General features: G+C 38.2%; 2 protein-coding genes across 2 annotated transcripts; one reads left to right on the top strand and one right to left on the bottom strand.

Moving 5' to 3' along the window:
- Positions 1 to 3989: 3989 nt before the first annotated feature.
- Positions 3990 to 14161, top strand: ube2b (ubiquitin-conjugating enzyme E2B (RAD6 homolog)). The gene is made up of 6 exons (XM_057821581.1): positions 3990 to 4214; positions 11548 to 11628; positions 11740 to 11765; positions 11968 to 12057; positions 13043 to 13131; positions 13206 to 14161. Exons 1-6 carry the CDS (start codon positions 4171 to 4173, stop codon positions 13332 to 13334), a joined length of 459 nt encoding a protein of 152 aa, XP_057677564.1. The 5' UTR covers positions 3990 to 4170; the 3' UTR covers positions 13335 to 14161.
- Positions 9550 to 16615, bottom strand: cdkn2aipnl (CDKN2A interacting protein N-terminal like). The gene is made up of 3 exons (XM_057821582.1): positions 16292 to 16615; positions 15968 to 16073; positions 9550 to 14431 (listed from the first exon to the last, which is right to left on the bottom strand). The coding sequence occupies exons 1-3, from the start codon at positions 16504 to 16506 to the stop codon at positions 14423 to 14425; spliced, it is 330 nt and encodes a 109-aa protein (XP_057677565.1). The 5' UTR covers positions 16507 to 16615; the 3' UTR covers positions 9550 to 14422.
- Positions 16616 to 24590: the final 7975 nt, after the last annotated feature.

The raw sequence follows: 24590 nt of genomic DNA, 5'->3' as shown, positions 1-24590 counted from the left end.
GTGAGGAAAAGCGGCATGGAAAATGAATGAATGAATGAATGTTACACGACAGTATAGAGAAAAAAATAAGCGAGTAAACATTTGAAAATGAGCACGTTTTATGCTGTAACCGAGCAGATCCAGCAGATGGAGGTATACATATAGTCCACTCGAGGTGATATTTAAAGGGTGGGCTTTTGTGAAATCCCAGTCAACGATCTGTCCGGTAAATCTGTTTTAATCGTTCCCTCGATGGAGTTTCAGGCTATCAATAGAAAGGCGAGGCGTTTAGCACGGCAAGAATGTAGGTCACATGGAGGGGAGCTCGTCATTTGAAACTACAGAGTTCTACGAAGTGCAAAATGACTTCGAACTTTCGCCGACAGTCAAAACAAATCGATGCGTTCCGTTTTACAACTCATTAACTGCCATTGACGGCGATATGTGTCCAATCCACTTGGACTGATTTATGATAGAAAATGCAAATAAAAATTCTGGTAAAAGTGCAATTTTGACCAACAGAGATTTTTATTTTTTATTTTTGTTTTTATTGATTGATTGATTGATTGATTGATTGATTGATTGATTGATTGATTGATTGATTGATTGATTGATTGAGAAGGGATATGGCCAGACCTCTGTGAGATTAATACTTTTTTCTATAAAGACATATATATGGAGGGATAGAAATATTGCAATACGATTACAATGTAGATAAATGATTAATCAAAATTAATTAAATATTAAAACCTCTAATTCATTGGCTGCCGTTAACATCGATGGGTTTCCAATTAATTTTGACTCTGAAGATGGCAGCGATCGAATTAAAAATTAATAATTGAAAAAAAAGAACATATAGAGGATTAATATTAAAATAGATTTTTTTGAATGCCCAAAAAATGTAAATATAAAAAGAATAGATTTGTTAATAAATTCCTACTTTTTTTTTTTTTTTTTTTTCTTAGATATTTTATCATCTTTTTATGATTTGCCTATTTCAAGATTTCCTAATTTTTTGCTGTATTTTTCAAAAATTTTTTTCATATTTATTTATTTTTTGTAATTAACTCTGTGACTCCCATTGTGGGCGATCGACGTCCAATCCAATTTGACGGGAGGGTTGGCAACTACAATCGCTGCTAGCCCTCCAAGTCAATTGCCGTCAATGTCAATCAATGAGTTAATAACCCAGATAGCAGACCGACGTTGAAAAGATGTTGGATCAACATTCCGCTGTCAATCTTATGTCGGGGAATCAGCGTCACTTTTGCACCCTCAGTTAATGTTTTTTCAACGTTAAAATCCCTACAAAACCTAAATGTTATTTCGATTATTAATAATATTGGAACAACTCTGAATCTATGTTATGTTTTCGACCAGAACGTCCGCTCATCCATAATTCAATTAAATCATTTTTCCCGGTCAATCATAAATCAACTATTTGTCAACATTAGTTCATCAACTATAAAACAATGTTAACTCAACCATCTCCTGACGTACCATAGAACCGGGGTCCTCAATTAGCGGACCGCGGTCCACGACTGGACCACGGCACACCTCTCTGCGGACCTACTGAGGAACGAAAAAACAGGAAAAAAAACCAACAACTTTTTTTCAACATATATCATTTGTATGAATTGCCAATCTATCGCTATGCGCTATTATTCTACCGCTAAATTCTGTTTCATTTTTAGTCAAATATCTTCCATGTTCCCACTTCTGTTGTCATTTCTATGACAACTATGCGCTGATTGGCTGAGAGAGCCTGCGTGGATGCGGTGATTGGCTGAGAGAGCGTACATGGATGCGCTGATTGGCAGAGAGAACCTGCATGCTACCAGGCCCTGAATGCTAGGCTACTGGCTAGCGTGGACGGACCGCAGCAGTGTGAAACACGAGTTGCACCCGGCACTTTGCAATCTGTTTGTACATGCCACCAGTAGAAGACCGAATCAAACAAAATGGCAAGCTCAAAGTTGACCAAGAGAGGAAAAGTGGACAACAAAAATCATCATTTCAATGAAGAATGCAATGACAAATATGCGTCCATTTTACCAACTGCAAGTACCAACCTATGTGCTTAATATGCTTAAAGACAGATGCTCTGATAAAAAGTGAAAATGTGAAACGCCGTTATGTTGAAGAGCATAGCTCTTTTGAAGATAAATTTCCTGCTAAATCAGAATTGAGAAGGCAAGAAATTAACAAGTTGAAGCAGTCATATCAAGAGTCAAGCAAGGTTATTGTTAAATCTATGACACAACAACAAATTGCAACGGAGTGCTCACTCAGAGTGTTGTGGGTGTTGGCCAAACATAAGAAGCCATTCTCTGATGGAGAAATAATAAAAGAGTGTATGATTGAAATGATGACAGCAATGTTCAAAGGGAAAGAAAAGGAGGAAATGACAACAAAAATCAAACAAATCTCACTCTCAGATTCATCAACCACAAGACGCACTGAAGTACTGGCTGATGATGTGAGTAAACAGCTTTGTGACCCCCAAATGGCATTTCTCTCATCGAGCAATGTTTTACAGTTAAAGTTACTGTCAATAATTGTAATGTTTGCACCTTAGTGACAGAGCTTGTCATTTATGTTCTGAGCAAGTGAACATGTACTCTACTACTTGCACATGTTTTCTTTTTTGTCAAGCAGTGTTTTACAGTTACAGTTACAAAATGTAAACAGCTATTGTTTGAACCTTAATGATAGATCTTGTCAATTATTTAGGTTTCATGTGTAAACATTGTACTTGCATGTTTTGTTGTTGTTATATTTTTACTTTAAGTATAAAATGTTTTGTTAATTTATTTTTATTTAATCAGAGTGTACATTGCAACTTTTTGGGGGGATTGAATGATTTAGACACAAATGTCCTACCCATAATATGGCCCGAACACAAGAAGAATTGCTTCAGTCAAAGAAAACGTTTTTAATTAAAAATTATGTGTTCAAATGCAAATTTTTAAATCTGAAATATTTTTTCGCATTAAAAAACTTTTTCTATGATCGAAATTTGTCTTTTTTTTTTTTTATTGAAGTGGTTTTTCTTTTTCAAAATATATTTTTTGAAGGAACTTATTTTTTGATTGAATACTAAAGACAAAAATGCCTTAGCCAAAATGTAGCCCAAACACAAATTAACATTACTTCAATCAAAAAAGTGGCTCTAATAAAAAAAAAAAAACTTGACCTCATCAAAAAAAAAAAAAAAAAAAAAAAAAAAAAAAACAATCAAAGAAAAATTGCTTTCACATGCATTATTTTTATAGTTTCAATTTTATTTTTGCATTCAAACACTTTTTTTTTATTGAAGCAACTTTTTTGGGTTGAGAATATATATTTTGATTGAAGAAACTTTTTTTTTTATTGAAGCAACTTTTTTCTGATTGAATAATAAAGACACAAATCTACCTCCATGTGGCTCCGCCCATGGGATACAATTTTTGACTGAGGCACGACACCGGCGGGCATACCATATTCAATGGAATGATGGGAAACAAAAAACACTCATTGTCAACGTATTATTATAAATATTCTGTAAAGTTAATTTTATTGCTGACACTGCGTTTCGGGGTCAACATGAAACCATACTGATTATTTTGATGGAAAATCAACATTTCTTCAATGTCTGTCTGCTATTGGGGAACCTCCCAGTCAAATTGTTAAAATAATATTATATGGATTTTTTTAATAATCGAGTCTCACCCCTAACAGATCTATAAATATAGGCTCACTTCCGATTCTGACCCATCCACACAAGTTATTCTGTATTTTCTAAACGATGGGTAAAATGACCAGGAATGCTCTTTGAAGGCTTACAATTAAAAGGCCCCTAAAATGCATACAAACATCCATAAATCATATCCCCAAGCCGAATATTGTTGTGTTCTTTAAGCGTGTACATGGCACACTGTTACATGGCCACGTGTGCGTCATTAAAGGGGCAGGGCCTCTGCTGGTGAGCACCGTCAGACGGTGACGTCATCACATGGAGCGAGCCTGCCAGACGCTTGTTTTGGGAGAGCGAGTGAGAGAAAGACAGAGAGAAAAAGAGAGAGAGGGGGGGAAGAGAGAAAAAAAGGAGACGAGAAGGGGGGCTCTAAGCGGAAGAAAAACGCTGCTCCTCCATCGATTGATGCTCCTGCTTTTCCCGTGTCAACCTTTTTATTTTTTAAATTTTCAATAATGTCCACCCCGGCGAGGAGACGGCTTATGAGGGATTTTAAAAGGTACCGCAGTGTCTCCTTTTTCTTCTATGCGTTTATACGTGTGCTAGCTGACGAAGCTAATGTCAGCTAACCTAGCTTAGCTCGAACCACCGGCGAACGGACCGAACGCAGGTGGGCTTTTAAGCATACGAGGTGTCTCGTTCGGTATTTAACGAAAGTTTTTTTGTGCCATATTGGCGGTGACACCTGAAATTAGACAGCCGTTTTGGAGCGTTAGCTTTTAATTTTGTAGACGACGCTGGTTAGCTTTGGTCTGGCAGGCTGTTGTTTTTGGGTGAGGAGATTAACATTACAGGGACGACCTACCGAAACCCGTTTAATTGCTCGTGAAACCAACAAAATGGGATTATGTTGGCAGTCTCGTTCGACCGCATCCAGCGTGCAGTTGCGTATCATGAAATTTTACTGCTTATTTGGGCAGCAGTGTGAACTCTTTATGTGCTTATAAAATGGCTGTTATACGAATGGTATCAATTCCCCAATGTAGTTTTAATGTTAATTTTGGAAGGAACATGGCTCAAAAGTTGGATTTTCCTGACGCTTCGAAAAATGGCTTGGAGTCTCAACCTGACAGAATTTCCGTAAAATTATCAGCTGTCATTGTAGACTGGTTGGAATCATTATTTGGACCTGAACACAATGCACCAAGAATTTCTGAAAATTTGCTGATCAGTTCTGGAAAAATTTAGGTCTGCCTTTTTTGTGGAGCTTTTTGATCAAATCTGATCAATGTATGATATGATCGTATGTCAGTTTTCTTATTCGCTACCATTAATGGCGATAGATTTCCAATCCCATTTTGCTTGGCATTGCTGCCAGGTCTCCCAGTCAAAATGGATTGGACGTCTGTGGCCGTCAATGGCACTGAAACACGATCTTTCGCTGCCAGGCCTTCCATTTGTGTGACTGCATTGTGCTGTTGAAGCAGGAGGATGCCAGATTAGGTGTCGCGTAACCATACGCTCTGCCCGAGGTGCTAAAGCGTATCTCGCAGAAGCTAGGTCAACAATCGTAACAATCCTAGATGGGCCAGTGTGTGTCTCTTGTGTGTAAACACACAACACACAGGTGATTAGTTTCTGTCTCCATGTTTTTCACTTTGCAATTATGTCATACAATTGTAACTTTTTAGATAATGGGCTAGGCGATTTTTTTTCCCGGAACATCACTTTTTTCTTTTAGAGGAAAAAAACTCAAATAGAGCCCTAGACTTCATGACGTATTGACATGACATGGGAATGGGGCTGATTTGTAAGGGGCCTATTTTCAAAAACTTCAAATTCAAATATTAATAATAAAAAGCTGCTACCGACCTAAAACCAAAACAGGCACCTTCCTTAGCCATATACAGTGGGGCAAATAAGTATTTAGTCAATCACCAATTGTGCAAGTTCTCCTACTTGAAAAGATTAGAGAGTCCTGTAATTGTCAACATGGGTAAACCTCAACCATGAGAGACAGAATGTGGGGAAAAAAAACTGAAAATCACATTTTTTTTTTTTTTTTTTAAAGAATTTAATTCCAAATTAGTGGAAAATAAGTATTTGGTCACCTACAAACAAGCAAGATTTCTGGCTGTCAAAGAGGTCTAACTTCTAACGAGGTCTAACAAGGCTCCACTCGTTACCTGTATTAATGGCACCTGTTTTAACTCATTATCGGTATAAGACACCTGTCCACAACCTCAGTCAGTCACACTCCAAACTCCACTATGGCCAAGACCAAAGAGTTGTCGAAGGACACCAGAGACAAAATTGTAGACCTGCACCAGGCTTGAAAGACTGAATCTGCAATAGGTAAAACGCTTGGTGTAAAGAAATCAACTGTGGGAGCAATTATTAGAAAATGGAAGACATACAAGACCACTGATAATCTCCCTTGATCTGGAGCTCCATGCAAGATCTCACCCCATGGCGTCAAAATTATAACAAGAACGGGGAGCAAAAATCCCAGAACCACACGGGGGGACCTAGTGAATGACCTACAGAGAGCTGGGACCACAGTAACAAAGGCTACTATCAGTAACACAATGCGCCGCCAGGGACTCAGGAAACACAGGTTCTCGGGTTTGGGGGAGAAAGAATACTGAATTGCATCTGAAGAACACCATACCCACTGTGAAGCATGGGGGTGGAAACATCATGCTTTGGGGCTGTCTTTCTGCAAAGGGACCAGGACGACTGATCTGTGTAAAGGAAAGAATGAATGGGGGCATGTATCGAGAGAATTTGAGTGAAAATCTCCTTCCATAAGCAAGGGCATTGAAGATGAGACGTGGCTGGGTCTTTCAGAATGACAATGATCCCAAACACACAGCCAGGGCAACAAAGGAGTGGCTTTGTAAGCAGGATTTTAAGGTCCTGGAGTGGTCTAGCCAGTCTCCAGATCTCAGCCCCATAGAAAATCTGTAGAGGGAGTTGAAAGTCCGTGTTGCCCAACGACAGCCCCAAAACATCACTGCTCTAGAGAAGATCTGCATGGAGGAATGGGCCAAAATACCAGCAACAGTGTGTGGGAAAACTTGTGATGAGTTACAGAAAACGTTTGGCCTCCGTTATTGCCAACAAAGGGTACATAACAAAGTATTGAGATGAACTTTTAGTATTGACCAAATACTTATTTTCCACCCCGATTAGGAAATAAATTCTTTAAAAATCAAACAATGTGATTTTCTGGGGTTTTTTTTTTCTTCCACATTCTGTCTGTCATGGTTGAGGTTTACCCATGTTGATAATTACAGGCCTCTCTAATATTTTCAAGTGGGAGAACTTGCACAATTAGTGGTAGACTAAATACTTATTTGCCCCACTGTATGAGTCTCCATGAGCAGCGGCATCAAAAAATTCAAAGTCGTTCCCAAATAAAATCCCGATTGGTTTTTATATAACACAACTTAAAATGGCTGTAAAATTCTCAGATTTTACACTAGACGCACAAAATTCACCAAATGCAGAGACAATCACCTATATTTTCAGGATGAATAGCAATATTTAACATATACAGTGAGGAGAACAAGTATTTGATACACTGCCAATGGGTTTTCCCATTGACAGTGTATCAAATACTTGTTCAACAGCTAATCACTCAATTTTCACATCAGAAACTTAATACTTGAGGAAAGCATACAAAATCAAATATAATATATAAATAGATTACAGATACATTCTATATAAAATCACAACTTTTTATAGAATAGAATAGCCCTTTATAAAATTGTGGAGCATTTCCCTTTGCTGTGCATGATAAGTTAAAATCTCAAAAGTGACTTGCAAGTATAAAATCAAAACAAAAAAATATAAAATGCGTATGAGATGGCCCTTCTATATAGATAGGGACATAAAACAGTCTCGATTCTTGGTTAAAAGCAAAAGAAAGCGTGCAGGCAGTATTTATTTTACGTAAATATGGCGAATGTGCGGCTCGTCTTTAAGTTTACTGTGGTGCCGCCTTACCACAAGTCCACAGCAAAGAGCGTTTTACGTTGAACTTTTTCGTGAATAAATGCTTAAATCCCTGAATTCTTTATAGATATGGACGTGAAACAGTCTTGAGTCTTGGTTAAAAGCAAAAAAAAAGGGCAGTTTGAATTTACTTAAATGTCGAAGAATGATGCTAGTCTATTAGCTCTTTATGATAAGTGGGCTGCCACAATGGATTTTTCTGTTCAAAATTCTTGTGAATAAATGCTTAAATCACTGAATTCTTCATAGATATGGATGTAAAACTGTCTCGATTCTTTGTTAAAAGAGCAAAAAAATGGGCAGTTACGCATCTATTTTACGTACATATGTTGAAGAATGACTCCAATGCCGTAGCGGCATTCCCTTCTCCCATTGATTTTTTTTTTTTTTCACAACGTTTCAAAATGCATGCATGGTACAAAAATATAATATTTACCTTGAATCCTCGAACAAATAAGTCCTGAGACAATCCTTCCTGTTTGTATGCGGTACAATTTTCATAGTTATTCAAAAATCCAAGCTTAAATCCGACATGAGTGTGTGCCGTCTTCGGCTATTACTATATGAAGCGCGGCCCGTTATGATAAGGCGTGACGCAAAGAATGACGAAGTGTCAGGTCAATAGGTAATGAAGTCTATGATAGAGCACATTTCTGTGGGAAAACAATATCCACGGATAGACATTGACTTTCTCCTGAAATATTATATCATGGAAAAATGAATTTAAAAATTTCCACAAGGCTTTTGAGCTGCAAACCATGACTCAAGCATACCTAACAAACATAACCAATTTTACAGTGTAAGAAAAACAAAACATTCATTATTATTTATAACATCCAGCATGAAGTCTCTTTTCATATTTCCCTTTTGCTAACACATTTTTCAGTGAAATTTGTCAAACTGCATTTTTGAAAAAATTTTAAATCTGTTAATTTGATACTTTGTTAGATTTGACATCTATTAGTCTCCATTCGTAAAAGGATTAGCTACCAAGCCTTCATTTTGTTCACTGAGCCACAACCATCAAATTCAGAACATCTAGTGTGGAAGAGAGCGTCTCTTCGCCAGAGAAGATCTCGAGGGATCTTACGGTTAATGAGGTTAATTGCAGTGCGTCAGCAATTACACACACACAGCCACACGCAGGCCTGGCTTGCTGTGTAAATTCAATCTGAGCTTTTATTAATCCGACACCGAGGCGAATCCGTAGTTCTGGCAAGTGTCCAAGATTCTTTCTGTCACAAAAGAGTAATTTTCATTAAAAAAACAAAACTTTACTGTTGTCTGCAATTATCGTAAGATTGTTTTTGGGAGAAAAAAATCTATATATAGATTTTATTATAAGGTATTCTGAGGTTACATGATTTTCCTTGAAGCTTTTGATATGCAGAAAAGAGCATGACAGCAGCCCCCGAAGACCGGTTTGGAGACCCCCTGCAGACGCAGAATGTTGCTAGAGGTGTGCGAAATTTACGATTCTTGGATTATTCGCGATTCGGCCGTGGAAGATTCAAGAAATATTCACAAACATCCAAATTCCGACTATTGAAATATATCAAGTAAAGCGGATCTAAAACAGCGCTGTTTTAGGGACACAATGAGGAACGGACCGCATTGCGTCCGGAGAGTAAACATCATGCTTTTCATTACCCGGGTAATGACAATGCTCAACTCACGGCTCTGGCTCAACTCATGCCGCTAGATTAAAAAAAACAATAATACCTGACTGCTGCCAACAGCCGCTACAAACTACGTGCACATAATGCTACAGTAGATAATAGATATCATTTGTATATGGAACTAGATGCGTAATGACAGACTTGACGGCGTTAGCAGCACATGAATATAAAACTAGATGCGAAATGACATTTGCCAGCCTAAGTAAACAGCCGCCATCTTAAAGCAGGAGACTCCCTAGACGGCTGTTGTAGCTAACCTTCTAAGTGAACCTAATTAACTTTTGATCTAAAACACTCCTAAATCGACAAAATCTTGACTTGAATCTATCTTTAAAACGACTTTAAAACTTTAACATGTCGAAAGTAGACAGAAGGGAATCATGGAATAACGGGAGCAATTTTAACAACTTTAACAGTTGATTCACAACATTGAACTTGAATATTTTACTGTTTTGAAATGTTAACTTGATGCTGAAATAGTCGTTTATTTAAGCCTGAGAGGCTTTTTGTACAATTTTTGTAACTAATGTACGAAACCTTAAAAGCAACTAATAGTTTGGGGGGTTGGTGGGTGTCATCAATAAGCTATTTATAATCGAATTGTAGCCTCTGAATCGTAATCGAATCGTTTGGTGCCCAAAGATTCCCACCTCAAATTGTCACTGTCACTCGACGAATACTACCAGGTTACTGCAATTCCTTCTACGCGGCGAGACAACCAATACATGCGCTTATCAGTTAAGTGGCGAGTACTTAAAAGAATCAATAAAAATACAAATCTTCTTATCTTTTCATTGCCTCAGAATACTTTTTGCATGCGTTTCCCTCTCATACTTTTAAGCATTGTCTTCTTGTTATAGCGTTGAAGCAGATTGTTGATCTGTTGACCACATTAGTCATGTAGCATATTTAAACCACCCTTATTTGATATTAGTACATTTATGTATTTTCTTAAGGCATTCTAGTATATTCTGTCTGTATGCATCTAAACAAAACAAGCTGAAAGCGCACAGTAGTACTTTGGGTGTCAAATTCACCTCTTGTAGGACGTTTTGGCAGTATAGCACATTTTGGTAGACCAGTTATTTTTCCCTACTCTTGTCTTGTCTCATCCCATTTTTCCGGTTCATTTTGCTAATGTTGACAAAGTATTTTTATTTTGTTATTTTTTTATTATTAAACCTACAATTATAGATACAAAGAAAAACATACACTTGACAGTATTGTAAGAAAGAAACCACATATATGTAATGTTGACAAAGTGTGGATGTCAATTTGCGGGTTGCCCAGTGTCCTTGAGTCTTCGGTCATTTTTCGATCAATAAATGTTTTGCTGATTGACATCGCGTGTCGCTTTGCCACAAGAGGGTGGCCCATTTTAGCCTCTTTGCACTCGTTCTGTAGAAAATGTATTGAACCCAAGCAACGTCACCTCCCGTGTGTTTTGGCCCTTAGAACTACTTTTTTCATGGTTGAATGAAAAAATAACTTACTAAGGATATAACTTTTCTTAGATAGAAAAACACAACCGTGTGCAAAAGGAGGAATTTTTAAAGTTTTTATCTTCTTGGTGTAGATTTTTTTTTTTTTTTATGACAAGACTCTAATTTTTAGCTGTATTTTATAATATTGTCTTCTATATATATTTTACAAATAGTTACTATTTCTTAATGTACAACTCCTAGCAAAAAGTATGGAATCACCAGTCTCAGACGAGCACTCGCTCATACATTTTATTATGTAAAACAAACTCTGATAAAAAGCTTGAAAAAATAATGAATTAGTTCAAAAGTGCAACTCCTTGGCATTCAGAAACACAAAGAAATGAATAAAAAACATTGTGGTGGTCAGTAAATGTTACCTTTATAGAGCAAGTGCAGGGAAATATAGAATCACTCCATTCTGAAGAAAAAAATATGGAATCACTCCATTTTGAGTAGAAAATAGACACACCCAGTCAATTTTCTTTCCTTAATTGGGCCCCTGATTATATACTTTTTGCTAGGGGTTGTACTTATGCATTCATCCAACGCTTTATGTATATTTGTTAATTCATTAGCAGCCATTGACAGCGATAGACGTCCAAGCCATTTGCAGCCCTCCCAGTTCAACTGAATTGGATGTCTATTAATGATAAACTTAAATTGTTTGAGACATTTTAATACTTCCCGTCTTTTTGCTTGTCTTATGCAGACTTCAAGAGGACCCCCCTACCGGTGTGAGTGGAGCGCCTTCGGAGAACAATATCATGCTCTGGAATGCTGTTATTTTTGGGTGAGTTGCGCTTTTGTCCTATGTTCTTTACGCTTGTTTTTATTCCAGCCGCCCGGCAACCCCGGACTTGTAATAATAAATAGTTCTTGCGGATTCCTTTTGTCGTTACAGGCCCGTCGGCACGCCATTTGAAGATGGTGAGTTCCTCAATTTTTTTTTTTTTTTTTTTGTGCCAGTGGTCATTTTGAGAATTACCCTAAAATAACAGATTGTTCTTTAAAGATTAAAAAACAAGCACTGCCAGAACTCCCTGTCAGAATGGATCGGACGTCTGTCACAGTCAATGGCAGCCAATGAGTTACAATTGTATCAATAGAGTATTTGTTATTATTTGTGCAGGAACGTTTAAGCTTCTTATTGAGTTTTCCGAGGAGTACCCGAACAAGCCTCCTACGGTTCGCTTCGTCTCCAGAATGTTTCATCCTAATGGTAATATTGACCCTCAACATATAAGGTTTTGAAAAATATATAAAGGTCGTCCCTGGGTTACGAACAAGTTCAGTTCCTACATGGCGACGTAATCCGAATTTCCGTGTAATACGGAACCAACCCTTTAAGTACCCCTAAATTGCTATGTAACTATTCAAAAACATGTATTACACGTCATTGTACTGTCCTTTCCAAGATGTTGGAGCTAAGTCTTCCAGCTGCTGATAGAGCTATAACAATCCACACAAACAATTAGCATGTATCAGTTACCGTCCACACGTCATCAAAAACAATAACATAAACTTGCCTCAAGTGTTCAATCACAATTGAAAACACACAATGAACAGTACAAAAAATGTTATATACAGGTGTTGCATCTGTGGATGCTTCACAAGCACAAATGTGCGCACAGGCTTGCAACTGTAATCTCTCTTGTTTGTGTGGATTGTTATTGTTGGATCAGCTGGTTATAAATGCAAACTTGAATTGCTGTTCTTGAAGATTAAACTTATATCATTTCATTTTAATTTTAGTTAGCATTCTGAAAGTATCGATGTCATTTCCAGCAGAATAAAATCAGAAAACCACACGGACGCCTGACATCGTCATTTCAGAGCTTGGCTCGCTGTCTAGCTAGGACTTAGCTCCAACATCTTGGCGAAGACTGTACAGTGAAGGCATAATAAATGTTTTCGGATAGATTTGGGTGCATATTAAAGGGTTATTTGCAACTTGTGTGGAAATTCTGGTATGTCGTCAGCTTAGGAACGGAACTCGTTCCTAACCCGGGGACTACCTGCCCCTGAAAAAATGTATCGTGACATATACCTGTATATATTTTCCATAGGCACAGCACTACTGAGACGATTCTAGAATTTTATGAAATCACAAATGTAATTTTCTTTTAGTTGTATTACTTATAGTACTGTAATTGAAAACTAGGTTCTCATAGTAGTGAAATAATTGTATGAATTTGTTCCCACAGTGTATGCTGATGGCAGTATATGTTTAGACATCCTCCAGAACCGCTGGAGCCCTACTTATGACGTTTCGTCCATACTCACCTCCATCCAGGTCTGTGACCATTCCATTTCGTTGGTGTCCATTGACGGCGGGCACAGAATTATGATCTTTTTTTTTTTCTAAAGTCGTTGCTGGACGAGCCCAACCCAAACAGCCCAGCCAACAGCCAGGCAGCGCAGCTCTACCAGGAGAATAAGCGCGAGTACGAGAAGCGAGTGACGGCCATAGTGGAGCAGAGCTGGGTAGACGTGTGAGACTTCAACCCAAATTTCCACTTCCTCCCACTCGTTCATTTTACCTCGCGTGTGTTTGTGTGCGCGCGTGCACGTGTGGAGATGCGCATATCACAAGAACTCAACAAGTGCCACCCTACAAGAAAAAACGTGAAAAAATACAAAGGACATTACGTTAAGGGAGCGAGGTGGAATCGTTTTTTTTCTTTTGACTTTTTTTTTTGTAATTGCATGTTGTGAAATAAGTTATTGCTAACAGAACTTGTAATATATCTTTGTGGGGTTTTTGTTTAGTTTGATACGCTGTAAGTGTGCTGCTGCTGCTTGGTTTGTTTGGAAATGGCAGTTTTCATGACCAAAATCTTTCATCTTTTTAATTTTTTTCCCCTCATCCCTAATGTATTTTTTAAAGCCTTTTGATTGGATAGTCTTTGTTTTTGAATCTCTAAAGAACAACCTGTTATTTTAAGATGAGTCTCACAATGACTGAGGTTTTCCCGAAGAGGAGCAGTGGAGGACAAAAAGGCTAAGTTTGTAATCCAATTTTTTCCCCTCTGACATCCATGTCGGATGTAAAAGGACGGAAAGACTTTTAACTCTGTATCCAAATGAAAAAGGCTGGGAAATGGCGACAAAAACTAAAGTAGGAGACTGCCGTTGTGGCGTCATGTATGTAGGATTTGTTCCGACTGAGCAGGAGGGACATGTTACATTTGTCAAAGGAAAGTGTATACTTATAACAATATGCTGTATAAAAAATAAAACACATTTTTTCAGACATTCGTCTCATCATGGATGCATCTGCTCGATGCTCTCTTGTGGTTAAGTGAGTTTAAAGTCCCTTTTATACTTCGTCAGGACACAAACTATAGAAAGTGGATGCTTTGAGCAACAAATCTTTTTTTAGAGGTCCCATTTGTTCCAATTGTAGTCTGGTGTTATGAAGTTGTATTAGTACGACTACAAAAATGTCAGTCTTACAAGTTATCATTTATTAAAAAGTACACAATGAAATACGCACACTGTTGATCTCATATACTTAAAAAAAAAAATGTAAAAGCACATGAACTTATCACACATGCAGTCCAGACCACAAGAAGAAGAATCCATCATCTGCCCTAAAATCAAAGAAGAACAAAACTTGAGTCAGGAGGGCAGGCATCATAGAACTCTTATTATACACCGTTGACTGCCATTGACGGCGGGATACGTCCAATCCATTTGAACTGGGTGTGACAATCCCATTTAAAGCAAAACTAGATAACTTCTGTTTTGGTCGATTTTAGCGACGCCAGTCGACAAAAGTGGTAGTATTTTGCCTTTAAGACTGCATTTCCCATGAGGCCCAGCGCACACCCGCACAGTGTCGTGAAATCATCATCTCCCAGACCCCTCAAGATGGATTAAACGACATTTGTTTCCAGTGGCTCTGTGAAGGATGACTAGTAATAAGGTAATGAATCAAGTTGTGGCTAAACAATAGCATATGACGGTTAGCAACCGTGTGGCTTAAACCCCTTTCACCTACACCAAAACATAGGCCTTGTACGTGACAGCAATTTCCCGGGTCAACTGACATTGATATTGCACGAATATTTAACAGGTCGCGTCTTAGTATAATGAGGCGTATGTGAAAGCAAGCGATAATTCCTTGGTCACCGCACGGTGGCCAATCGTCACTTCCTCTTTCTTCGCGGTAAACAAACATCGCAATTATCAACATAGCAAACAGGAATTTGCTAAATTAAACTGAAAACAACGAAATTAATTGCTACTGGATTATAGAGCTGAGGAAAAGTCCATCATCCATCTTTGGAAATTGGTTTATTGAAGTTAGGGTCCGCAACTCTTGTGAATCAACCATTAAAGTTGTTAAAATTGCTCTTGTTATACCACAATTTCCCTTCTGTCTACTTTCGAAAATGTGAAAGTTTTAAAACTGTATATATTTCCCTGCACTTGCTCTATAAAAGTAACATTTACTGACCACCACAAAGTTTTTTTTATTCATTTCTTTTAGCGTTTCTGAATGCTAAAGAGTAGCACTTTTGAACTAATTCAATGTTTTTTCATGCTTTTTATCTGACTTTGTTTCTACATGATAAAATGTCTGAGTGAGTGCTCGTCCAAGACTGGTGATTCCATACTTTTTGCTAGGGGCTGTATTATTGTTTTTTTTTTAAATCTAGCTGCATGAGTTGAACATGATATTTACTCTCGATCCGTTCGTCATTGTGTCCCGAAGACCGCGCTGTGTTTTAGTTACGCTTTCCCTGGTATAATTCAATAATAGGAATTTAGATGTTTGCGAATCGTTCTCGAATCTTCCACGGCCGAATCGCGAATAATCTAAGAATCGGAAATTTTGCATGCCTCTAATACAGACCCTCTCAAGATATAAAAGAGGTGTCATTCAACTGGTTGACAACTGACGTATCATCACAAAAGTTCAAATGTTTTATAAAAGTTGGAAAGTTACCTAGTGTTGCTTTAAATATCAGCAAACGGGTGAAAACAGCCACATGTTGGAACGTCTATCATCGTCACTGAAAGTTAATACGCGGATTGGACGTCTATCATCGTAGGTGAAAGTTGATACGCAGATTGGACGTCTATCATCGTCAGTGAAAGTTAATACGCGTGCTCGACCGTACCTGCTGCTGCTTCATTATCTCGTCTCTTGTCTTGAAGACGGGTGCGTCCTCCACCTCGATGCCCTCGGCCATCTCTTTTACTTTGTCAAGGAGCTCCGTGCTATACCTTTCACGAAATGTACACAAGTACATAGTTATGTACTTCCATGAGCTTTGTGCTTTCTAACGTACTTCAACAATAATTATTACCAAAAAAAATTGAATAATCACACAGCCTAATTGGATTTTTCATTCTAAAACTTGCTTTTGTTGTTGACTACAGTGAATATGACAAATAAGCAATTCAAAGCGATATATTTTTTTGAATACTTGAAATGCATTTACCGGCAGCCAAGAAAAACATTGTTGGCCCACACCATCGACAGCGAAAGCAGCTGGTCCATCTGCTGCTCGCCCTCAAATTCGCTCATATTCCGCAGTATAAAATCCCTCCTGGCCACCCAGTGCTTGTCGCTCTCCCAGTGCCCCCGGAATGTTTCCACCTGGTTGGCAACGGCACGGTTTTGCCGGATAAAATCGTTTACGTCGGCGGCTGACATCTTGGTGCTCCTCTTGCACGTTGGGCAGTCGGAAAGGAGGCAAAGGTAACTCGGATGTTGTTTTCGACTCAGCACATTGGATCACAGCGACGCCCAGTGATAGGAGTAAGTACGACAAGGCTCAGAAAATTGACGCAAAGCTGTAATATGATGAACTACAGTGATTCCTCGCTACTTCGCGCTTTAAACTTCGCGCTTTCAGTTCATCGCTGATTTAAAGATAACTAAATAAATAAATAAATAAATACAGTAATTTATAGAGCTGTCCCGACGTAGTCTCACTCTCCCACCTGCTGCTTTTTTAGTCATGCCGTGCACTGGATTTGCTTGTTAAAGTTAACAATGATGGACAGGCGACTCAGTAGTGTTACCAGGATGCCAGGTGTGGGTGGGCATTACCTTACCTGGTGGGGCAAAAAAAAAAAAAGCTACAATGCTCAAGTTCAGGGGTGGGCAAACCGGTCCTCGAGGGCCGCAGTGGGTCCTGGTCTTTGTTCCAACTGACCCAGCACAGATAGTTTAACCAATGAGGTTTCAGCAGAAATGAGAAGCACCTGACTGCAATTAACTGATTGCACTTGTAAAACAACAGACTGGTGAAAAGGTGTCCTCTTAATGGGTTGCAACAAAAACCCGCACCCACTGCAGCCCTTTGTGGAATAGTTTGCCCACCCCTGCTCAAGTTGGTCCAAATCCAGCGTAGGGCTACTGCACCTTAAAACATGTCTTGTTTTCTCCTTGAGATACCTGATGTTGTGATTTGGTCAAAACAAATAAAAGTAGATTTTATTTTATTTGACTTAGAACACATCCATAACTGAACAGAATGGACATGCAGGTGATAATGTTTTTTTTAGGTAACCTATTGTGGTTCCTCAGTTTTATTGTTATTATTATAGTTATTCTTTGTTCCGCAGCACCTTTGAGCTCAATTTGACCCCCTTAGAATGCTTCAAAATGCACCAAAATCGGCACGCAGGTGCAATCTTTGATACCGTGTAAAGATGTAGCGCCCCCTAGCAGTCATTCTTTGTCCCACCGACGATTTGAGCCCTACTTTGACCCCCTCAGAATGCTTCAAAACTCACCAAACTCAACAGCCAGGTGAACACTGGTGAAAACTTTGATAAAATGTAAAAAAAAATCAAAATTAAAAAAAAAAAAAAATATGCGTACATGTGTGAAGCGCCGCATAGGAACAAAACCAACATTTCTTTTTTTTTTTTTTTTTTTTTAAGTGAAAGAGGAGGTAATAACACAAAGTTTAAAACTTAGAACACATCAGTACTATATGAATGGGATACCATACGTGGTGCCCAGACTGCCGTTAGTACTACATCCAGTTTTCTTTGAGTGGGCAGAGCGTGTCTGTGGGTGGGCACTGGGCATTATTTATAATAATATGCTTAAGACAGCTATACTTTTCGCCAAGATCGTCATCCATTGAATATGGTACGCCTGCTGGTGGCTCGCCAATGTAGTTATCCTGGTCAAAATCCACCTTAAATCATCAAATTCCGCCTTAAAATCCGCTCATGGCCGTATGTGTCAATTATCGTTTAGCTTGTTAAACATTTGCTGTGGCAACTCATTGTGTGTAAGTGAGCAGCATGAGCAGATTTAAGTGGACTCACTCAATTAAGCATTTAATAAAGACAAGCATTTTTCTACGTTATTCTTGTTAAAAAATAACTTGGTTGGACATTAAAATGTTTAAAACTTTTCATAATTATGACATTTGAAGTGCCTAAAAACTATTCATTAAATTATATAAATACTTTTTTTGTTTTAAATTTAATTATACTTTGGGGGGGGAGTGAAAAACATGTCTTATATGTATCTCTTTCCAATGCTAAATCTGAAATAAAACATTAAACACACACAAAAAAGTAAATAAATAACACTTTTTGGGGGGGTTCGTTACTTCGCGATTTTTCGGTTATCGCGGCGGGTTCTGGTCTCCATTAACCGCGAAAAACGAGGGAACACCATACACTAATATTGAGGTTTCGTTCCAGTTTGGATTAATACAGAAATGTCCCCTGAATGCCAAATACGACTGTTTCAGTTAGTTGTGTATTTGATCAAAATCACAATAGGCAAGGCAAATTTATTTGTAGCACAATTCAACACAAACCATTTCAAAGTGCTTTACATCATATGAAGATCCATAAACAGAGATAAAATGATTCGTAAAAATCACATTAAATTAAAAAAAACAAAGAGTTAAAACCAAAGACAATTGCAATTGAAACAGGAAATAAAATTATACATAAAAATCCCATTATACCATCATGAGAATTAGAAAATAATTACATTATACCATCATGAGAATTAGAAAATAATTCTAATCAGAAGTGGAAATGAATTTAAAAAATAAAAATTAAAAAATTTAAAAAATAACTTGAAATTTGAATTATATAGACAGTTATGAATATGCTGTGGTAAACAATAGCATTTTTAGCCCTCATTTAAAGGAGCTAACAGTATGAGCACACTTCAGACCTTCAGGTAACTTGTTCCAGAGGTGAGGACCTTGCTCGGTTCTTGCTCTTGTAACGTACAGCAAACCGGTTCCAGGCGACCTTAAGGGTCTAGCTGCTTCATAGAGGTCAAACAAATCAAGCATATATTTTGTTCCAAGGCCATCAAGTGTTTTGTAGACAAGATGTTATATTTTATAGTCTACGCTTTGACTCACTGAAAGCCAGTGTAACGATTTCATAACAGGTGTAATACCGTCCAGTTTCCTTGTATTTATTAAGACTCTGGCAGCAGCATTCTGTACTAGCTGCAGCTTCCTGACTGATTTTTTTTTTTAATTAAGACCTGTAAATATACCGTTGCAATAGTCCAATCTACTTAAAATGAACGAGTAGATAAGTTTTTCTAATAAGTACATTAGAATCTATCGTCCGTATTTGTCCATTGCCATGGTGAAATACACACTTTTACAACACATTAAATATTACTGTATTTTTATGTCACACGCCAATGTTACCGTAAAACTTCAGAGGATTGAGGGAGGGGATATGTACATTGAATATACTAGTACAAACACTACACGATCAGATACCAGTTTTTATAATAGGAAAATAAAAAGGTAAAGAAAATTACCTATATGAAGATGAAAATCAACAGCTGTTTTAGTGTCCTTTACTTAAACATTTTTGTTGTCCGGTTTTAAAACACATGCCTACTAGAGCAGTTAAATTTTATTCGATTAACTGCCATTGAGGAACAAGAGTTGCTTTAAAAATCGACTGTTTTTACATTGACCATGCTATGACTTTGTTAAATTACCACTTACAACACTGATCCTATAGGGAAACCCATCAACAAACTTCATACTGTCAGATCACCTTTAATTTTACTTCATAAATTAACATTAGCTGCTACTGTCTGCCAAACCATTTGGCCTGGGAGTTAATTTACATTAGTTTATCACTTGTAGACGTCCGTCCATATTAACGAACGAATCTTCATTCGCTGCCAACCCTCCAATGACACTGGAACATGATCATTCAATGCCAGTCATCTAAGTTAAATGGAAATTTTGAACTGTACTGAGTCCTATTTAACAATCATTATTAAGCGTGTTTAGATTGTGTCATTTTGTTGCATATGCTCACAATTTAAAAAAAAAAAAAAAAAAAAGTGGTGTGTGCAAGGGCGTAGGTTTGCATAGAAACGGTAGGGACATAACACTACCAACTTTTCAGAATGCTCAAATTATCCCCACCAACTTTTAAGCCACCTTATTTGTATTTTAATGAGTTCAGTTATATATGTAGGTAATTTTAGATTGTCTTCCTGTATGTTGTAAGAATAGAATTGACCCTACCATTATTAAGTGAATTGTTTTCATTATGTTCAGACTTACATTTACCCCTTTTCACTGCTGAATGTGCAGGTCCATTTTTCCCCTTAAACAAACATTTGATTGGCTGATGACTTGACACATGACACGAACACGCACACAGCGCCGACACAGACAACATGTCAACGACATGCAGTCTCCTCTCCCCCTTTAAAGAGGAGGGGTATTAGAAGTATGTTTTTCCACCAGCAGCAGCCACTGTAAATAATGTAAAAAGATTTCAGTGTTGTGGAGGTGGGGAACACACCACTAATTTTGCTAGTGAAAGTCCGACTTGCATCAGAGTTAGCATACCATTAAACTGTTTGAACTTGCGAACCTGCAAAATTTGAGTAGGAAGCTGCTTAGAGAGAAGTGTCCTCCTGTGTGCAGTGAACCGAGGTTTACCCCCAATTTTCATTTTGTTTATGTGGTCTTAAAGTGCGTACGACAGGATAAAAAAAAGCCTTAAATAGCATTGTTATGTGAATTAGAATCGTATTTTGAGACGATTCGACTATATACAGTACAACAATTTAATCTCTAATAAAATCTAAACAATTTCATTAATTTAGTCATTTAATCCGCCGTTTAGCCACGCTTACCATTATACAGCTCTAGTGTCGCCAACAGGAGGAGGTCATGATTTCATCTGATTTAGAACTCAGTCCATTGAGGGGCAATTATTCCGAATGAGGAAAATGCGACGAAGAGAGCCGCAAAATGTCATTGTTCTAGTCTCTCTTCTCCCATATTTTTACAGGATATTCTTTTTATCAAAGTTTTTTTTTCCCCAATTGCTAAATAAATGGTTTGGTCATGACAAAAAACAGTTTTGTGCTAAATGGAATATGAAATAATAAAAAGGCATTTATTCAGTATGACATGGCAAAATTACTCAATAATTGTCAAAACTGTCGACTTCACTTTACTGTCGCATCTCCCAAACGATATTTTATGCAGTCGTAGTTGGTCCGGCTTTTGTTATTTCCCTGCCCCGGCTTCGATGAATGTACACGAACCAAGAGACGTGATAGCTAGCTGACATGCTAACCGGAACCGAGTGACGTCTCAAAGTCTTATTTTTGCTTTTCGAAGCGAAAAATCACACAAAACAGGGATCATATCACACGGCGGTGGGGTTGTCAATTGTTGTCACCGATCTACAGCTGGTTTCCCTGCTGCGGACAGGAGAGCACGCCGGGGCAGCAGCTGAAGAGTACCGCCGGACGAACCAGCCGATGTCGGAGGAGCGCGTAGCTGCCACATGGTCAACACGAATATGGCGTAAAATAATGCTTTGCTAGACGGCGAAGACGTAAACAGAGAGTGACGTACAGTTGTTCTGCAGCTAACATGGCAGGATGTGTCTCAGGAGAACTTTTCTACATGTGCGTCCATGATCAAACTTAAGTAAATAGTCCTTTATTCAAAGAAAGTTTGTAGTGTTTACTTTGTAATTGCTGTATTCGTGGCCATTTTTAATACAAAGTTGCAATTTCTGATGGGGCTGAAAATTTGACAGAACACCGGCCACACGAAGAGGGCAGTAAGTATAGCGCTCTCCCGGCATGGATGTGTGCAACAAGCTGCCGGTCGTCGGCCAAGTGGCATTTTCGGTGGACAATCAGCCACAAAATGCAAGCCACCTCCGTATTAAAACGTGTGCCATGATCATAATACAAAATATGATGTTTACTCACTTCCTCGTAAGTCCAATGGTCCCACAGTATTCAAGCATGTTTTGGCTAATATCCGCAGTGAACGGGAACCTTTTGAAACCCAAAAAGACTCACATGCCTCTCCCTGGTGCAGCAACAATTTTCTGCAGCCGTTTGGCTGGCGTTATGCAAAAAATAAACTAATTAATCCGCAAAATCATCTGAATCCACAGTCCATCTGCACGCTATAAAGCAATGCTGTATTGTGAGACGCTGACCCGGGTAATGTCACATTCGCATTCGTCCTAAACCCGAGACTGAAGCCGGAAGTCACTCATTTTCACGGCGCGGGATTCAAAAATTGAATACATAAAACGAATGCTTCCACACACATCCAAGCGGTACATTTCATTCAGGAGCATAAAACACCGCGTGAAATATGAAATAAACATTCTTTCTGGTGTCATACGCACTCCAAAGCAGCTTTCATTTTTTGTTGGGTTTGGCTGTGCTTTTGGACAAAAGCAGTAGTGTTTTACCTGAAGGAAGGCTCCATTTTTATTTATTTAGTTCTGTTATTGCATGACTAAGATGATTTCAGTTATATTTAATATATCTATTTAGTCAGATAATGTTGAGTAGTCTTAAGACATGTTTATTTTTGTATTCCTGGATAGTTAAGAGATTATTAACAAGTTTGTATTTATTCAGTATGTTAATATAATATTAGCAATTTAAATTTGCTAATAAAATCCCGACATTTATTCTGGAAGTTTTCAAAATGTTTCTTTAGTCGTTTTTTAAAACAAAGGTTTGAATCGAACGGTGTATCACCTGAACAAATACACATGAAAGTTAGTATAAGTCAATACAGATTCATTTTGCATTGATCATTTAGCCTGAATGAATGAATATTCTTGAAAAATGTAGCCCTGCCCCCTGTTCGCCCAATCTGTTTGGTCTTATTAATGCAGTACTTCTCAAATAGTGGGGCGCGCCCCCCTGGGGGGGCGCAGAGCGATGCCAGGGGGGGCGCATGTGTCCTCGGGGAACATGCTTTTTTCTTTTTTCTTTTTTTTTTGCCGGACTGGAATAAAGTGTACTTGCACATCCACTCAGTGGGTGGCAGTGGCGCTTTCATTTTCAGAGTGCGTGCAGTATTTTTGAACTAAGGAAGAGCACTCAGCACACAGAAAACAGACATGAAGAGCAGTACGCCGCCGCCGTTTTCGAAAGCCGTTTTCCGACCGGACTCACTCATACAGCGACCCACTGTCTTGTCCGGTTCTCACGTCGCCGCCCGAGAAGTGCCATTTTCGGATTGGGATCGTCACGACGACCGCCCTCACCTACGGTTCTACCTCGGCCGCCGAGAATGCGCTTTTTTCGGGCCGTTTGCCTTTTAGCTTTGACTTTTAATACAGTGGGGTGATGAGGAAAGACTACTGTTTACTGTGTCTGAAAATAATTATAGCAGACTGCCAGAAGCCAAATCATTTAAGACGCCACTTAAAGACATTCGACCCCAATCTCATAGATAAGCCGCTTGATTGTTTTTCAGCGAAAACGTGCCGAATATTGCCAACAATAGTCCTGCTTTGTCAGTGTTATATCAGTAAACCAGTGAGCGTTGTTAGCTTGCTCATTGCATAATGACTCCACACCATTGCAAAGGAGGTAATACTGAGTGTGAGCAGCAAAAATAAAAACTGTCCTTCTGTCCAAGGACACTCTTTTTTTCCTTTATTCATTTTTGTTTTTTCGGTCAATTTTTTTGGCATATTGTCCTCATGAGTAAATGTTTCTAATCAATTTGAATTTGTTATTATTTACGGATTTTATTACATTTTATTTTTCTGTATCAAATGGTCAAAAATACCTTGAGTGTATTTTTACAGTTTGAATGTGACTTTTTTTTTTTTTTAATTCAGGCAAATTGATGCACGTCAAGTCTTCTCTGTTACAAACATAACAATGTTAATAAAGTTATACTTTATTATAAGTTGATCTGTTACTTTTTTTCTTTATTAGAAAAAAAGGACACAATGTTAGGCAGATGCGTATTTATAATAGTAATTTTATAGACGAAGTATACTATTTACAGTGGCGGCGGAGAGTTTGGGGGGGCGCGAAACATTTACGTCTTGCTTGGGGGGGCGTAACAGAAAATAATTGAGAAGCACTGTATTAATGTCCCGTCCCCAACAAACAGTGTACATGCAGGTTATGCTGCTATATCGTCCCTACCAATATTGAGAACAAACCTACGCCCTTGGCTGTGTGCGTGTGTGTAAAAAAATAACAGTAAATATTGACATTTATAATTTTTCAATCAAAATATAAGGACAAAATACTGATAAACGCGATAAACATTTATTTAGGAGTTTTATAGGATCTTTTGAATCAAAATGTATACAAAAACATCAATTAAACATACGTACATGAGAATTATATAAGTATGTCAGACGTATGGGACATTTTGTACTACTATCCTGTGTACAGAATGACGTGCATGCCAGCTTGCTGAAGTACCGTTACTGTCCTGTAGGGGGCTCTCAATCCTC

The sequence above is a fragment of the Corythoichthys intestinalis genome, chromosome 18 (genome assembly GCF_030265065.1).
Source record: "Corythoichthys intestinalis isolate RoL2023-P3 chromosome 18, ASM3026506v1, whole genome shotgun sequence".
In the NCBI taxonomy this organism is placed as follows: domain Eukaryota; kingdom Metazoa; phylum Chordata; class Actinopteri; order Syngnathiformes; family Syngnathidae; genus Corythoichthys; species Corythoichthys intestinalis.
Note: the sequence above shows the minus strand (reverse complement) of the source record. Positions and strands in the feature narration are given on the sequence as shown.

Excerpts from the sequence above, each read along its gene's own strand:
- ube2b (XM_057821581.1), top strand. The coding sequence starts at position 4,171 with ATGTCCACCCCGGCGAGGAGACGGCTTATGAGGGATTTTAAAAG. Across the intron at positions 4,215-11,547 it reads CTTATGAGGGATTTTAAAAG|ACTTCAAGAGGACCCCCCTA; the intron begins GTACCGCAGTGT and ends TGTCTTATGCAG. Across the intron at positions 11,629-11,739 it reads TGGAATGCTGTTATTTTTGG|GCCCGTCGGCACGCCATTTG; the intron begins GTGAGTTGCGCT and ends TTGTCGTTACAG.
- cdkn2aipnl (XM_057821582.1), bottom strand. The coding sequence starts at position 16,506 with ATGTCAGCCGCCGACGTAAACGATTTTATCCGGCAAAACCGTGCCGTT. Across the intron at positions 16,074-16,291 it reads AATGTTTTTCTTGGCTGCCG|GTATAGCACGGAGCTCCTTG; the intron begins GTAAATGCATTT and ends ATTTCGTGAAAG.